General features: G+C 40.5%; 2 protein-coding genes across 3 annotated transcripts; both read right to left on the reverse strand.

Moving 5' to 3' along the window:
* Nucleotides 1-1,500: 1,500 nt before the first annotated feature.
* Nucleotides 1,501-6,484, reverse strand: ccsapb (centriole, cilia and spindle-associated protein b). 2 transcript variants are annotated; one of them, XM_041788091.1, is made up of 5 exons: nucleotides 6,414-6,484; nucleotides 5,127-5,476; nucleotides 4,946-5,038; nucleotides 4,203-4,417; nucleotides 1,501-4,037 (listed from the first exon to the last, which is right to left on the reverse strand). In XM_041788091.1, the coding sequence occupies exons 2-5, from the start codon at nucleotides 5,455-5,457 to the stop codon at nucleotides 3,855-3,857; spliced, it is 822 nt and encodes a 273-aa protein (XP_041644025.1). In that variant the 5' UTR covers nucleotides 5,458-5,476; nucleotides 6,414-6,484; the 3' UTR covers nucleotides 1,501-3,854. The 2 variants fall into 2 exon arrangements, with proteins under 2 accessions (XP_041644025.1, XP_041644017.1); XM_041788083.1 differs by lacking the exon at nucleotides 6,414-6,484 and having other exon boundaries at nucleotides 5,127-5,732.
* A 1,085-nt stretch (nucleotides 6,485-7,569) lies between these two features.
* acta1b (actin alpha 1, skeletal muscle b) lies at nucleotides 7,570-11,709 on the reverse strand. The gene is made up of 7 exons (XM_041788071.1): nucleotides 11,552-11,709; nucleotides 10,628-10,764; nucleotides 9,733-10,057; nucleotides 9,084-9,245; nucleotides 8,458-8,649; nucleotides 8,187-8,368; nucleotides 7,570-8,065 (listed from the first exon to the last, which is right to left on the reverse strand). Exons 2-7 carry the CDS (start codon nucleotides 10,754-10,756, stop codon nucleotides 7,922-7,924), a joined length of 1,134 nt encoding a protein of 377 aa, XP_041644005.1. The 5' UTR covers nucleotides 10,757-10,764; nucleotides 11,552-11,709; the 3' UTR covers nucleotides 7,570-7,921.
* Nucleotides 11,710-17,493: the final 5,784 nt, after the last annotated feature.

The raw sequence follows: 17,493 nt of genomic DNA on the forward strand, positions 1-17,493 counted from the left end.
TGGGAGTTACACATCATCTTATAATTTACATATTGTGCTTCGGTTAAAGGATGAAATTGTCCAGATGAAACACCTTTATCTAAAAGATTTTCCAGTTATGGCTCTGGTCTGAAATTTCTGTATGTTGCCTGTTTACATGATTAGTTGTGACTGCTACAAGCTGTGGAGAATTACTAAATGAATGCATTTCAAGTTTTAGCAACACGATGAAACGATCTGATGTTTTATTTTAGTCTCCAAAGATCCTTGATGTCCATTGTCTTAAGAAATTAAACAGCACAGTTACACAAAGATTTGGGAAAAGAAAAACAAAATATTCTGGAGTTTTCCCTTTATCTGTTTTTGGGAGTTAAAAATTAACAGTGAGGGTTGTATTATGCAATGTTATACTAAAGAATCCATGTCATTAATGTTTCTATAGTTTTGCCCTTTAAAATAATTTATCCATATCTTTATTTACACAATTTCAACCTTTAAAGTATTTCACATTATATCTGATCTGATAGTGACTTTGGCTGCTACACATCAGGTTGCTGTCTTGTGTTTACGTCATTGAGTCCTCTGTTTATATTTATGTGTCTGTTTTTCTTGTCATTATGAATATCATGAATTTTTAATTTATTCTGTATGATAAAAGCATATGTTTTTAGAATAAAAAAAACTACTACAGATAACACTTGTTTGAGAAGTATCTTTTGTTGGTATAATCTATGGCAGGCCTATTCAATTAGCAGCCCGGGTCCTCATGCGGCCCAGAACCAACCCCCAAGTGGCCCAGCCTGTGGTCATGCCAGAGATGCAGAAGGCAACCTGTTTCCCAAGTTTTCATAAATTTCCACAGTATTTCAGAACATAAATGCAACACTCTGTGTAGCCTAGCAACAGTCTTACCTACAATGCACTGCGTTGTTTTGAAGCGTGACTAGCTATGCTGACAGAAGTAGCCCCAAGATACCGAGTATAAAACATGTCTTTTTTAACTGTTGCTACAACTGTGCAAATTTAGTTTTTATTCACTTTAAGGTAAGCCTACGTAAGATGTGACCCGAGTCATTATTTACATTATTTTTATTCTTCATTTTATTTCTTTATTCTATTTTTTTTTTAAGTGAAAAAAACATTTCTACTACCTCAGGTTATGTTCAACTACAGCTCTATTGTGTTTTTATGCACTTTTTGATGTGCTTTTGTCATGTTTCCAAATTTAAAAGGGAGACTATGAATAAAATGTGCATATTTTTCATCAAATTGATTTCCAAATTTGACATTACCAGCAGCTTAGTGGACACTGAACATGTCCAGCCCGGCTACAGTTCTTGATTTTAAAATTTGGCCCAGTTGAATTTGTAATTGAATAGCCCTGATCTATGGTTTGGAAACACTGGTATTATTGTATGTAAAGAGATCCAACATTTTGGATTTCAATAACAATATATAATACAACAATATATATTTCAATAATTTGTGCAATGTGTTTGAGAAAGAAAGAGAAAACTAGCAGCAGTTTAAGAAGTGATTTATTAACAGCTTTGCACTTCAACATTTAGCATCTTACTTCAGCCTCTTTTCCTCTATTCATATCAAATATGTGCACACAGTTTATTAAAGCTTAAAATACGGACATAAAAATTAGAACTTTAAGGAAATCTGTCAGTATATCTGATTTCTTTTCTCCCTGACCCCTGAATAAAACTGGTTTGGGATGTAATTTGCTGGTCAAATGAATATCTAGGCTTGGTTTTTTGCTCTATGTTCATTACTTTATCAACTGTAAAGAATAGAATAAAACTCTCCCTACAATACTAAGATCTTCACTATACATTTGGTCAAAATGCGAACGCTTATTTTCCCTCTCATCTTAGATTGTCAAAATTCACCCAAATTAAAAAGAAACACTGGCTGAAAACAATTTTAAATATTCTAATATTGCACAGAAATCACAAAACAACATTAAACCTAAAATACAACGAAACTGAAACCTTAAAAAAGGTAAAGTAATACTGAACCATGAGTTGCATCAACAAAACCAAAAAAAATGTAGAAAATATTTGTAAAGCACGGGCCTTTCTGACATTCATCTCTTCCATGCACAATATTCATAATATATCAAACTTAGTGGCAAGAGAAAAACAATCTGTTTTTATGGCACTGCTCATGAAATAATGATACCAGACACAAGGAATCAGATTTATTACAGTATGTTTGTTATTTTTGTCTTGTGTCTGATTTATAACACAATCAAAAATTCAATCTGAAGACATCTAAGAGATGAGTGAATAAAAAGAAAACCTAAATTGCTAGCAGGATAACTTACAAATATTACATCAGAGTACTGACTGATTTTCAAAGTGCTCTTTCATTTGGTCAAGTTTGCAAGTGTATGCTGAGATAAAAACAAGTTTTATCTTTTTCTCAGAGTAAAAGTAATATCTTTATGCCCATTATTATGGTCACACTTTTTGGCCATGAGCACAAGTTAAGAAATTTGGCCTCAAAAATGAACTTTAAATAGCTACACCTTGAAGAAAACCTTAATTAGCTGCGTATCATTTTAACATTTTCCTGGTGAAAAATACCTGTGAATGAATGCACATACTTTATGCCCTGCAGGATGGACAGACCACGCAAACACACTTTTCACAGCCAACCCACAACTCGAACAGTCACACACAGTTTCTATGTACAGGCTGTGATAGCACCAGGATGGCAGATTACTGTACACACATTGAAGAAAGCATACAAATGTTTGTATGAACATATTTACAGTGTAAAGCAAGTGTTAAAGCTCCTGTGAGGAGATTTCAGTTTGGCGCCCCCAGTGGGCAAAACATCTTATTCCTTAGCTGATTTTGTTGTTTTTGCTGTCCCTCCCTCCCTAAGCTTTTTTTACAGGTTTAATGTTTACCTCACTTTAAATCATTGCTGTGGAAGCGTGAAAAAAGGCTCATAATCATCTGCCAGCAGCATTTTCAGACATTAAAAATATTTCCATAGAAATAATCAGTCTTTTTGCTAATAACCTTATTTGCTTTTGTAGGTTCCAACAGTGCTTCAGGAACAACTTAAAACTGTTTCATAAGCAGTTGAAAATTCCTCACAGAAGTTTTAATAGGCAAATGTGACAAAGTAGTTCTGAAAGTGACTAAAGTATGAAGTGTGAATCATTATCCTTCTAAGCAAACTCAGTGAGCACTGATAAACAAAATGCCACAAATCCACAAGAGCCACTTCACAGCACTGATAGGTCTGATCAAATCAAAAGCATAAGACTCTTTAACATATCAATACTTTGCACTCAGCACAAGCAAGAGAGCACTACAGACATCGAAAGCTGCAAGAACACAAACCATTTGATTAGTGTTTGTGTCTCATGCGTGTGCACAATAAGTGCAGAGTACATTTATCACGTTCACAGCTTCACATTTCATCTTGGACGTTTTATTTATTTATTTATTTAAGGTAGCTAAATCCTTCACAACACTGTGTGAGTCCACTGTGCTGTGATATCCCTGATTAGAATACAGTGAAATTTATTATAGGCTGTGTTTAAAGGGACTGCAGTTAAGTTTGGCTAAAAAATATATTTTTTTACTCATTTCATAGCACACAACAGATACATCCATTAAGTGTACTTTTACTTTCAAATGGTTTCTTTGAAGAGTCTTTTGTACCCTGTAGAATGTTTCTTATTAAAATTGTTTGTATAAAAATCAGAGAGGATGTAAGTATTAATTCCCCTCACTCTATTCTACATCTCTGAGTGTTTAAAACGTTGGGGTTTGTAGGCAATAGTGGTTTTATTTTTCTATTTTATCATTTTCTAACCCTGATTTACTTGTGTGTGTTTGTGAGTCCTATCGGGAGCGAGCAGAGAAGCAGCGCATGTACTCAGTCAGCCAGGGGTTGTATTCTGGTTGAACCAACTTTCTGGCCTTGTTCAGATCAGCAGATTTGGCTCTCCGACGCTCGGATCTCTGGGTCTGGATCTGACGCTCCACTTCCCGCCTGGTCTTTGCACGCAGGGCAGAGTCATGGATCTATATGTAAAAGATACCATAAGGTACATTATTTTTTATTTGGGTGGGGCAGTACATATTAATAAAAAACAAACAGTACCAGGCTGGACAATACAACTTCAACTCCTATCACTACAACACAGCTAGTTGCACATGCTTCCTCAGAACATTCCAGAGAACCGTTACCTCTCTAGTGGAAGCTGCAGGGCCGACATTGTGGGTCTTTCGGCCTGCCATGTCTGCATCCTTCTCTCCTGAACCGTACAAGGCAAAAGGATGTCTGAACTCTTTAGTGTCCTCCTCGGGCTGTCGTGGCTGTGCAGGCCTCACACGCTCTGAGCGCCAAGCTTGTTTTAAGGGTTTGGAGGATTTAATCTGCTGTGGTCCTCCAGAGTCTCTCACTACAAAAACAAAAGACAAAAAAGGTTGAACTACACGTAAACATCAGAAGAGCAGAAGGTTTTAAATGCTGTTGCACTATCTCTGTCTGATCACATGGTTGAATTTACTTGAAGTAACATCAGTTAATAAACTAAGTGATCCAGTGTTAACATTGATCAGCATGATTGATCAACAGTACAAGCAGACTGTTTCAGTTATATACTGTATGGTCATTTGCTCTTAATTTGAAATTAGTCCTTAAAAAAACAGTTAGTCAGCAGGAACATCATTTTTATGCAGGGTATAAACACAGTGGCACCTTGAAAAATAAAAAAATCTTTCATACACTTAATTAATACATTCATAAATACATATCCATATTTGCAAGCATGTCCCCTAGTTAGTAAGTCATGTTCTCAGTCCTGATTAAGCTGAATATAATGATACCTTCTTATGTCTAATTTAGCCACAATTTTGAGGTGGCCTGAGGGCTGATGTTTATACTTATACAAATCACACAAGAATGTATTTTTACTATGTAAAATTACCTCTGTTCTGTCCCATGTGAGGGAGCTTTTTCTGTTTACTCTCTCTCTCCTCCTCTGCCACTCTGGTCTCTTTGGCACCTTCAAGCTGTGAGCCTGAGAACAGTGACAGACATCATACAGTACAGTAGGCCTACAGTAACACTGACTCATCCTAGTACATTTAGGAGTATTTATTTATTACCATGGTCTGCAGACACCTCTTCCTCTTGGAGGGGCAGTCTAGGTATGGGCTCCTGCTCTCTGTCCTTCCTCGCCCCCTCACACTCCTCCAGCTCGGCCTCCGCATGCTCCCTGCCGCCCCCAGTCTGGTCCTGGTTCTTACTGGCAGGAGGGGGACTTCCTCCTGAGTCGGTATCACTGTCAGAGCCAGCCCAGAACCAGGGTTTGTGTGAGTGCTCCAGCAGCCTGCGGGTCAGCCTGTACTTCAGCATCTCCTCATAACACTTAGTGTAGGTCTCCCATTTGGGGTCTTTGAACTTCTTCATGTACTCCGAACGGATCTTCCTCGTCATTCTTCTCCCTTTGGAAAGGCTTTAAATTCAAACCCATTAAAGCTGAAACTCGTTAGAAACGCCTGGTTTGTTCACCGCGGGAAAACAGTCCTGCGACTACATTGCAAAAATGCGTTATTGTGCAGCTAAGTAGACAAACACGAACGTTTGTTCCTTGTACGATGTTCGCTGAATCACCGCCAGACATTTAAACCATACCGTCGCGACAGTTAAAGCCAATCACAGAACAGATCGACGCATCCCCGGCTTAAGAGCCCGCCTACTTCCTATTCCTCTACGGAAGAGTTAGCCGATCTAGTCCGGGGTTGACGATAAAACTAATGTGTTAACAAAATAAATGTAGAGATTTCTACTTATTTAGCTCAGTCTGCACCGTACTGTTCTAAAATACACAGAAAAGCCAGTAAACGCTCAGGAGTACTAACGGCCAAACGTGATGACGTAGCCGGCGTCTCCACTTCTGATTGGTTTCAGCGTCCCGAACGTCTGTCGAGTACTACAAATTAAAGGTCAGCTGTGATCGCTGTACGTGAACACTCCTAATTACATTTCATCGATTTATTGCAACCCATTACCTGGCCGATGACAGATGAAGCTTGTGTATCCTTTAGTATGTCGATGCTTCAAAATACACAGAAATAAAACCATCATCACTGACTGAATAATTATAGCAATATACACAGTAACAGCGCGTAAATGTCGGTTTATGACGTAATGTTTACACCCATTTTTAACCATCGGGGCAAATGTGTTTGTGTTGTTAATAGATGGCAGTTAATAATAAGGTATTACGGGGTGCAGATAATCGCCTGTCATCGTTTGCACATATAGCCCGAACGTAAAACCTCCCTGACAATGCCTCGTTTCTCATCTATGGCTACAACAGTGCAGTGTTTGACAGCAGCAGTGATTCAGGGCTGTAAGAGTCTAATTTTGTGTACAGTAAATATACTTACACTGGGGTCGGATTTCACGGAAGCGGAGAGGAACAGATGGCGTTGACGCCGCTGCTGTTGGATGTAATCACAGGCTGCGTCTCTTAGCTCCGCCCGCTTGAGGACGTTTTTAAAAAGCCAAACACACCCGCAACAGGTGGCCCGGGAAGGAATGTGGTCAGGGGTGGTTATCCATGTGGTCGATAATGGTTTCTATCGTTGTAAAAAGGGATGAAAAGACATTTTGATTTTTATTGTTGGACCTTTGAAGACATAAAGCTTTAAGTGAGTCACTCGTTGTCTGGCTAATTGGGCCAGACAATGCGCCCGTGGCTCTTAATAGAAGTGTATCCATTTGATTGAATATTTTTTTTAGTTAAGTCTTAATGAGAAAGTATTCTGGAATAATTTGATTGATGTCTCAATGTAGATTACCCTGCAGGTACAAGAGTGATAGGTGGCGCGCGCTCCAGACGTGCCCAGCGCATCTCTTAATGCTCTAAGCCCACACTAGGATAACCTGACGGCTTTCTATGCATATAAGGTAGGAGCCGCTGTACGCACAGGGGCCCCTGTTTTGTCTAAAGATGGTCCGGGGGCTGGAGATGCGCGTAAAGACGCACAGGGCAGGCGGCCTAACAGGATTCATACCCGGGTGTCAGGTGTCCCATGCCAATGATCCGTTCGGTCTAAAGCGGAGCTGCTGCTGTACAGGCACATTCCTGGCAAGTCAAACTTCGACTGTCGGGGCCTAAAGGCGTTCCTTTTTCTACCTCTGTCACACAGAAGCCCCCAGATAGGGGAGACACCCTGTCTCCCTCACTTGTGCCCGCCCCCACTGTGGTCCAAGGTGCTGTGCCAATACGACCCCTGTGAACCTCCGGCTTTTGAGCCAGGGCATGTCATACAGTAGGGTAATTTGTGAGTCATTTAAGCCTTTTAGGATTTTCTATCCCTCGTGATGATTTCAGCTATTAATCCCATTCCTCCTGTGTAGTAGCTGGAATTCTAAATATCAAATCCTGTGATGAAATTTTATTTGTTGATGCAAATTGCACCCAAGTGGTTGATGTATGATTTCTTTTGTTGTTTTTTGTTTTGTTCTTTTCCCCTTTTTTGATTTTAAATCCTATCCCACTACCTCCCTTTGATAGAAAGACAAGACCGAGGTCCAAAATACCAAATAATGGACTTTAATAAATTATCAATATGTATATACACTTACATTCACATGTGTTGGGCAACATGTTGTTCTTATTTTTTTATTAAAGTTTTTTGGATGGATGCATGGTTCAGTGATGGTTTTCACAGCCTCTCTCCGTGCAACACAGACAACAGACAGCTTTTCAAATATGCACATTTAAAAAGATGAAAAATGCATATGAATGTCAATAGCGCAGACAGAAAGTCCATTGACAGCAGAGTGTTGCTGTGCCGCAGAGGTCGATCCTCCTTCTCGCATAATCTCCAGATAGCTGGTGGTGTAAAGGATGGAGATGATGGAGAAGCTGGAGAAGAAGATGGATAATTTAGAAGCACTTCCTGTGGACAATGCTGGGGCCAGCCTCGTCGTACTCCTGCTTGCTGATCCACATCTGCTGGAAGGTGGACAGGGAAGCCAGGATGGAGCCACCGATCCAGACGGAGTACTTCCTCTCGGGAGGAGCAATGATCTGGAGGAGGGGAGGGAGGAGAGAGAGGGTCAGTCAGGTGCCAGATGTCTGTGCGTAAATTTGCGTAATTAAGTTTCAAAGAGGAGATGAATTCAAGTTTTGTTATTGTTTTTCTATTTACCTTGATCTTCATGGTGCTGGGGGCCAGGGCAGTGATCTCCTTCTGCATACGGTCAGCAATACCAGGGTACATGGTGGTACCACCGGAGAGCACATTGTTGGCGTACAGATCCTTACGGATGTCAATATCGCACTTCATGATGCTGTTGTAGGCAGTCTCATGAATACCAGCAGACTCCATACCTGGTCAGGTGAGAGTGATAAGTGTTAAAGAGGAGAAGTATTTCCAGAACTGTTTGTCATATGATGCTATAAATGATGATGTGACTCACCGATGAAGGAAGGCTGGAACAGGGTCTCGGGGCAACGGAACCTCTCGTTACCAATGGTGATGACCTGACCGTCGGGAAGCTCGTAGCTCTTCTCCAGGGAGGAGGAGGAGGCAGCGGTGGCCATCTCGTTCTCGAAGTCCAGAGCCACATAGCACAGCTTCTCCTTGATGTCGCGCACGATCTCACGCTCGGCTGTAGGGAGACAAGTTTATGTAATGTTAATCAGAGAGGTAAAACAACGGAGAGCTCAAGCACTGTGTGCGTAACGGCAAACTAATTAAAGGGCCAGAATCTAACTCTAGATAACAGAAATGTCTAAGGCTGAGAAACAGAATATTGTTTTTTTCATGAGCACGAGCTACACCAGATTATCGCCATGGGGGCTAACATATTTTAGATATAAAAGATGGTGTGCCTAATTTTTGTGCGCATGGTTACGGCGCGCACACAAATTGTATCAGTACGGCCAAACTATTTTCAGTGTTACCCTAAAGTGATGTTGTTATTGTTCTAAAATGTACATATTAGATTTGTTTATGCTCAATTATATTAAGTCTACATTGCAAAAGAAGGATAATTGTTTCCTTCCTTCTTTCATGTGTTGTGATGTGGCTTGTGTCTCTCACCGGTGGTCACGAAGGAGTAGCCACGCTCAGTCAGGATCTTCATCAGGTAGTCGGTCAGATCGCGACCAGCCAGGTCCAGACGCATGATAGCGTGGGGCAGGGCGTAACCCTCATAGACTGGGACGTTGTGGGTCACACCATCACCAGCATCCAGCACAATACCTGAAGAGAGAAAAAGGCCAGAGTTTAGTAAAGTCCAGGCGACAAAATGGCCTGAAATAATTACGTTTTTGAGCCTGAAAGTGTGACAAAGTGGATGTCTCAATATGTATTTTCCAGTTATGCTGAATGCGTGATAATATGTGCCATAAAAAAGGCCTTAACAGTTAACGACTGTGTGTAAATGTTGTGCGTAAAATGGATAAAAGTGGGAAACTCCAGTGTTACTACTGTTTGTTAATTAAACACTTTATGTGTCATAAAAGGCATTAACAGTCCCAGAGAGGCTGAGTGAATGCGCGTAAATGTTGTGCGTAAAATGGATTGAAGGGAGAAACCCCAATGTTACTACTGTTTATCTATAACGCCTGTTACATCTGCCTGTTGCGTTGTATTCTTGTATTAAATGCATCTGTCTGTTTGTGCAGTGAGAGCTAAGAGAGCTGTGTTTGTGTTGTGAGCAGCAGCTGTTTGTTGTTGTCAGTCTTACCAGTGGTACGGCCGGAAGCGTACAGGGACAGCACAGCCTGGATGGCCACATACATGGCAGGGACGTTGAAGGTCTCAAACATGATCTGGGTCATCTTTTCCCTGTTGGCCTTGGGGTTCAGAGGGGCCTCAGTGAGCAGGGTGGGGTGCTCCTCGGGGGCAACTCTCAGCTCATTGTAGAAGGTGTGGTGCCAGATCTTCTCCATGTCGTCCCAGTTGGTGATGATGCCGTGCTCAATGGGGTACTTCAGAGTCAGGATACCCCTCTTGCTCTGGGCCTCGTCGCCGACGTAGGAGTCCTTCTGACCCATACCGACCATGACACCCTGAAGGTGGGAGAGAAAGCGAGATGATGGAGAGGTTACTTAAAATAATCCAAACAGATGCGTGACCTTCTTCTGGTCAGATTAAAGTCTTTACAGTAGGGCGCAGAAGACACGTTTGCCATTGTTTGAATGTGTAAAATAACAGTGCAGGCCACAGAGACAGACACAGTGCATTTGTGCAACTGTTGGTTCATCTGTGACTAATTTAGTCTCAAGGAGTCAAAGGCCAAATTTCTGGTGGCACAGTTTGACAAAAGATCAGGCTCAGAATAAGCCACACTGTTATCACCAAATAGTTGCTAATTGTTCAAAACTTCAGAGTTTGGAAATCATATTAACAAAAATGTCATCAAGCAAAAACTGTCTGCTGAAAGGTAAAGATAAACTTTCCAGCATTGCCAATTCATTATCTATTAGTCTAAATCAGTGGAAACTGATTTTAATACTGTAAATTTCACAGTAATATGGATTAAGTTTAAATTTAAGGTTTTTTTTCTTTTTTATAACCTACAATTTTACTAATCAGCCTCTTCTTGTTCTTTGTTTTTTTTCTCCTTCTTTTCTATTTACCTGGTGACGAGGGCGGCCGACGATGGAGGGGAACACAGCCCTGGGGGCATCGTCTCCGGCGAAGCCAGCCTTCACAAGGCCGGAGCCGTTGTCGCACACAAGGGCGGTAGTCTCATCGTCGTCACACATGTTGGCTTCTGTTGGAGAGGAGGGGGGGTGACACAGTTAAGATCCACATGGTAAAACATCACAAAAAATGAACTTTAGAACAACTTATGTGTTTCTCCTGAGATCGCACCAGGTGTTTTGATAGACAAGACTAAAGAGAGGTAACATTTACTGGAGCATGAAGATGATCAGGACCAAGTTTTGCGCAAAATATTACCACGGCACAATGAAACCGGGAAATTACGCATGACGCATAAGCGTGTGTAAACCTACAGAATCACACTGAAAGTGACAAAATGTGAATAAACTACCTTTTTCTTCATTGATCTACTTTAGTTTGGTGAGTCTAAACAAATAATTTAGTAAAATCCAATTTGAGGCTCAAACATTGGAATTTTAAGCAAAACTTTCAGGTACATTTTCTGATATTCTCAGTCTCATTATTCTGGCGCAGTGCATCCTGCTGCATCAGCACCTTCTCAGGATTTAGAGTCACATCAATGACTACATGTTAAAGTCACTTTGAACTACTTTATCTGGTCTATCTGCCCGCTTAGCTACCCTTAGCCTCCAGACATGACAGTACAGTTGTAACACTGTAACCTATCAGTCTCCACCGCCCCCCAGGCCTCCTCTCTCGTCTACTCTATCCTCCAGGTGATGCCCGCTGTGGTTTCTGGTCCTGAGCTTCCTGTCTCTGGCAGTCCTGCCTGATCTCTGCTCCAGCAGATGCTCCTCTGTTGCCTAAGGCCTATAGCCTGGTGTCCGGACCTCGGTGCGAGTCTTCAGGAGTGGCAGGTCCTTGCAGGGTCTTACCTTAGGGGTGGTGTCTGCGGCTCGGAGAGAACGACCCAACTAGTGCTGCTGCTGAACCAGCTACGGTCCTCTGCTCTGCCGGTCCCCCTTATATACCGGACCTCCACCATTCACAAACCTCAGCACTGGCCCCCATCCCGGCCCTCTGCCATATTAGGACGCTGACAGGCCGAGGAGGAGGAGGAGAAGGAGGAGGGGGTGCAACAAGGAGGCGCGCCTTGCGGAGGTACGCAGGGGGATCCATCCATCAGGCTTCAGGAGGGGATCAGGAGTGACGCTGCGCGCCCCCGATCAGAAGAGAGAGCGCGCGCCATATATGGAACTGTCGCTTTGACCTCCCATCGAGCCACGCGGTCCCACCTAGAGGGCCGTATAAGGAGCTCGCGGGCCGCTAGGGTTTTCTAGGGGAGACGCCAGTTGCTACCAACCAGGGTTATAGATTTGCTACTAGTAGGCCTCATCCAGCCTTAAAATGGGAAAATGCTTCCCTCATCTGAACAGATTTAGCCCACAGAGAGAGATCCAGGGCCCAAACTTGTGACTGACAAGTCAAACAGGAACTGAACAACAGTCCTAGAGGGTCAATTAAGAATTCAATTAATGATCACTGTGATCAATAGCTGTATCACTCAGCACTCTGGGTAAGAGGGAGGAGCAGAGTTCTGAAAGTGAACAACTTAAAACATGTGCTTCAACTTTTCATTCATAAGAATCCAGTCATTAAAGTCTAAGTGAACTCTGTAATTGGTGCATTACATAAAGCAGACAGATCGCAATAAGCCCAGTTTATAACCATGTGTAGGGATCTGGAGGCCTTTTTGCATCCTTGCTTGCATGTGAGCTTGGCTGTGATGGAAAAGAACTGGTTGTTGTGCACAGCAGATCTCACTCTTTGACAATCTGAATTCCTGATCTAGATAATATACTTGCACACTCAATTAATTACCATTAACAACAGGTTTCATTCAAAATATGCAGCTCATTAAGCAGCATAGCCTGACATTCACATGCATCTGAGGCAGACGTATTGAATAAAAAAGGAGAGAAGCTCTCAAACAGCCAACAGCTGAAACTCTATCTGCAGGAGCTAGTCTGCTCAGTCACTGGAGTAGTTGGATTAATTATAACTCTAATGGAGGAGGGGAGCGAGTGCACGTGTGCATGAAGGAGCGAGAGGAAAACCAGCGTGTGTACATGAATGCACATGTATGTTTGTATGTTGTTGCATGAAGTAGAGGAGGAGGTGGTGGCAAGGAGCTTGTCATAAACTCAAAAAGAAGTGTTATAAAAGACAGAGATGAAATGGGCTTGATCTGGTGAATTTCACGAGTAAAGACTGAGAGGAGAAAAAAAAAACAGAACTGGCAACTCTGAAGCCACCTGGTGACAGCTGGGGATTCCTGTTCAAAGCAACAAATGTTCAAAGAGCCTAAAATAGATAAGACAAATCCATGATGAATTCACACGAGAAGCCTCAAAATTGTGGATTGTAAAAATGTTTATTAAAAACAGCTTTATATTTCAGATCATTTTAGTTCCAACAAAGAAATAATGCAATAAAGAGCCTGTTGATTATTGATGTCTAATGTACTCTCATAATCATAAGCTGGACTCTTGAGGGACACATATGTTATCATATAGTCTATCATGACCTGGATTCTCATTATAGCACTACAGAAAGCTTTATATGGATTTCAAGTAGTTGGAAATGAGCCACGGGATTGGCTGGCAATGTAAACACATAGTTAAAATGGAAATGTGTGCTGGTAAATGTGAACAGATCCCAAATTTATCCCAATGTGTCATGATACCATTCAGGAAATGTCATTTTTCACTTGTAAGGAGGTCCAACCTGATTGATACATCGATAAGAAAAGCTGGGTGAGAATTTGGCAGGGGGGCTCTATGAAGTCTACAGTCCCAATCATGGGTTAATGTGAGTGAAGCGGGGGGCTGCACAGCAAGGTAGAGCTACTTTTATGTACTTGTTGTGAGCCATTCTGGATTCGAGGGGGCCTGTGAAACGCCTAAAATGTAAAGGAGCTGGCAGTTGTCAGCAGGGGAGGGGAGGTCAGAGGGGCCGAGTGGGGTGGGAGTCTCCTGGAGAGACGACTCAGGGAAGGGGAGGAGAAAGAGGGAGGTGAAAGGGCGTGTGGCAGCAGGTGGCAGAAAAAATGAGTCCAGTTTGTCAGAAGAAATGTCAGCGAGCCAGCTGGAGGAGACAGCGTGGACAAGGAGATGATTTTTTTAGTGTTTTGTTTACAAGTAGAGGATTTTTACGTTTTTTTTAAATCTCATATCAGTATTTAACTACTAAATTAAAGGAAAAGAAGTGGACAGACAAGTGGATGATTTTTTTCAGGTGTAGTTTTCCGTGAGCATGCTCTGTTGTCTACCTTGCTACCTATTCAGTCAGATTTGTATTTGAGTCCACGCTCGCTGCCTCCTGAGAGTACAGAGGGTGAGAGTGTCAGCGTGAAAGTGTAAGAATAGCAACAAGGCTCGGCATTCAAACGCTGGAACCAATACACTCGCTGTACATGAGGGTCCTACCTTTTTAAGTGTGGCTGTGAGCTGCATGTACACAGAGAGAGAGAGGAGACACAGGAGCCTTGTTGGAGGTTTTGTTGTTTTAATCTCAGGTGTTACAGTGAGTGAGGAAATGTTAATGCGCAGGCCTGCTCTAAAGGATATATTTCCTCAAACTTGTACACTAAAGCTGCCAGAACTGTAAAAATGTGAACTTATCCTTTAATAACCTTACATTTCATAGCTTTACATGCTCTGAAATAGAGGTTATAGTTGTATAAAAACCTCAACTAAAACAACCTAATGGTTATATTTTCTTCATTTCTGACAGCAACCTTGTAGACATGGTGACCTCCTTTAAGTATTTGGGTACATGGATAGACAACAGGCTTTCATTCAGTGCACAAAAAGTGCATTATCAAACAATTAGACATCTCAAAGTGATTTATGGCATCTACTTTAGAAGTGAATCCTCCTCTACTTCAGGTTCAAAGAAAAGAAACTTGTGGATGCTGAATTTCTGTCTGATTATGGTGACATATTGCCTACATGTGCATCCCCATCCACCTTACAGTGTATCAAGCATCTCTTCTTTTCATTCCCAATGCAAGAACTCTTAGTCATGATTGCATTTTTTAAGATCTTATGGGTTGGAAATCACTATAATTCAGAAAACAGAGAAAATTTATTTTCATATACAGGGGCATAATGGGAAAACACCCAGTATCTTTCTCTAGTTGCCTATCCCTGATGGTACCAATTGTGATTCCCTTGTTTACTGGCCGTCACTGTACACTGTAACACTGCAGCCATAATGCACCTACAGCATGAATGGTACAGATGCACCGATTGTGAAAATTTCCTCTCATGTTTTATGAAAGTATACTGTGTTTAGCAGGTATTTGCTTCTATCAGTGAAGAAAAAAAAATGTATTACCATTTAGGTGCACTAGACCAGCTTCTTTCAACAGGCATGCCTTCAAAATGCTTAAAATTCAACGAAGAATCACCATGAACATGAAGATCATTAGCTATAATCAACATGGTCTCAAATGACAGTTTTCTGAAATCATGTCAGTATTTTGGGTTAATGAATAAATTGCCTTGTGTTATTATGCAATACACAAAAATCCTGCATTTGCAGTTTTGTAGGTGTTCGTGGCATGCTTTTAAGGTCATAAAAAGGCATTTTAATTGTTCTGAGAGTGCTTTAAGAATTTATCTTGTTAATTCTATTACTGCATGAATCCCTTGGCAGTCACTGGGATGTAGATTGTTGGTATTCAGTTGTACATTTTGACTGTAGGGGTTTGAGTTTTTTAAATTGTTAGAGGGTGCCTCGATGGTAGGGCTGGGTGATATGGTTGAAAAAAATTGAATTGAATTTCCAATTTTGTCACGCCAACCTCGATCAACTATTTTGATCAACGTTTTGGTTCAAATGAAAAATAAAACACTCAAACAGGTTTACTTTCATTTGATCAATAACATGTAACAAAAGTATACTGAATTTTCCTCCACAGGTTAAAGCACAAGCTGTAAACCTGTCTAAAAATTGCACTATGGGGGGGCTACTTACATTAACACTCAGGCTCTGGAAGTTTTTATCTGATCAAGAAAAAGACTGAAAGTAATGCTGACGTCTCTCCATGATCTATGCAAGTAAACAAGACCATCAGAGGAGTACTGATTATTACTTTATTCGTATTTGATTGTCATCTCTGCCACAGATTCAGTATCAGATGAAAATGTTGCCATGCAGACCAAAAGTACATGTAATTTGACAATCTATAAAAAAGATTCAGAGTGAGTGATGTGATTGATTATATATGTCTTGCATTTGAGAACACAGATTACACAAGAGCAGAGTATAAGGAAAAGATTGAACATTTTGTGGACTGGGTCAGAACTAACGCAAAACAAAAGTTTCTGACAGTAGCTTTTACTTTTGTTATTACTGCAGTGAAGTTTAAGAGAAAATCTCCATAACCAATTTTCAAAATCTCAATCTACCAAAAAACCTGATTTATAGTTTAAATCAATTTATTGGCCAGCCCTACTTTACAGAAAAGGTTGAGAAACACTGCTCTAAACAGCAGCATTACATTGATTAAACACAGTGGATAAAATCTGGCTGCTTATATCTGATCATGTCACATTATTTGCCAGCGGTCAGTGTTTGTCAATAGGGCTGATATCAGCTGATGCTGATGTTAAACCAACATGTATTAGAACATTTCAATGAAATAGCCTTCAGAAGAGCTAAAATAAGACACACTGATAACTCCTGACAAATTTAAGAGGGCCGTAAAGAATGTAGTGACAGAGGCCTGTGGTCGTCTTTCTTGAAAGCTGTCTGTGTGGGAACTAGAACACCTGTTTTTAACTGTCTTCACTTTTCATTTTGTGTTATTTAAAGTTTTATTGTAACTCATTTCAAATTAAACAGGTAAATACTCTGACATGTTACTTTTGTTCAAGTTAGAAAGTGGGAACATATATTTTAGAAAAAAAAAAAAACAGAATATAATAAAATGTTGCTGTTTTACATGAGTTGCACCACCTGACATGGAAGTTCACCAAAGCAAAACTTTAATCAATCATTTTTTGAATTTGTGATACCTCTTAAACCTTCTTAGAGGTAAAGTAAATGTTCTTAGAGCTTTAAATGACATTGTTTATTCCCTGGAGTGCCATTTCATTCTGCATGAGTGTCAGCTGGAGTCAAATGGATGATAAATTATGCTACAATCTTTTACTGTATTGTGCCACCCTGATATTTAAGGACTTGCAAATTTGTGGATAAAAGTTTTTTTGATGATCTGACTAGCTTTTATGGGAAATGATGCTTCTTTATAACATTTGATTACTTCAAAGATTTCAACCATTACATCATGTCAAAGTGCTGTAATTTTAATTTCTCAAATTTAAAATACCTTTTGCAACAGCGTCAATAATCTGATCTCTGTAATGTAATCTGATATTTTATGCATTTGAGATACCATAATATGAAATTAAATATATTATTAAAATTTACAGAAAATCTATTTAAAGTAGGTTTCATAGAACACACTGATATATGCATGAACAGTTTTATTTCCCAAAAGGAAATAGCAGATTTAGACACAAAAATATGCATCATATATCATTCATGATATGTCACCTGTTCGTATGGCTCTCATCAGAGCCAAATCTCCCTTATGAAGAGATTTTAATCTAAACAGGGTTTCCTGTTGAAATTAACAAATAAATAAAAATACGACCAATAAGAGGTAAGCAAATTATTAGCTCTCTACTGCCCAAATCGGTACTGAAAGTGAAGGTTTTTTTAGCTGCTCCAGGAACTTTTTTCATTTCAGAGTGAAATCAGGAATTTCCTTTTTTTTGCACATTAACTTTCCAGTGATAATCTC

The sequence above is a fragment of the Cheilinus undulatus genome, linkage group 1 (assembly GCF_018320785.1).
Source record: "Cheilinus undulatus linkage group 1, ASM1832078v1, whole genome shotgun sequence".
Taxonomy (NCBI): Eukaryota; Metazoa; Chordata; class Actinopteri; order Labriformes; family Labridae; genus Cheilinus; species Cheilinus undulatus.

Bases quoted from the DNA above. Each gene is read 5' to 3' on its own strand.
- acta1b (XM_041788071.1), bottom strand. From the start codon at position 10,756: ATGTGTGACGACGATGAGACTACCGCCCTTGTGTGCGACAACGGCTCC. The intron at 9,246-9,732 runs GTAAGACTGACA...TTCTCTCTTCAG, and splicing joins CGCTTCCGGCCGTACCACTG to GTATTGTGCTGGATGCTGGT. The intron at 8,066-8,186 runs GTAAATAGAAAA...CCCCTCCTCCAG, and splicing joins CCAGCACCATGAAGATCAAG to ATCATTGCTCCTCCCGAGAG.
- ccsapb (XM_041788091.1), bottom strand. From the start codon at position 5,457: ATGACGAGGAAGATCCGTTCGGAGTACATGAAGAAGTTCAAAGACCCC. The intron at 4,418-4,945 runs GTAATTTTACAT...TTGTTTTTGTAG, and splicing joins TCACATGGGACAGAACAGAG to TGAGAGACTCTGGAGGACCA. The intron at 4,038-4,202 runs GTAACGGTTCTC...TTTTACATATAG, and splicing joins CTGCAGCTTCCACTAGAGAG to ATCCATGACTCTGCCCTGCG.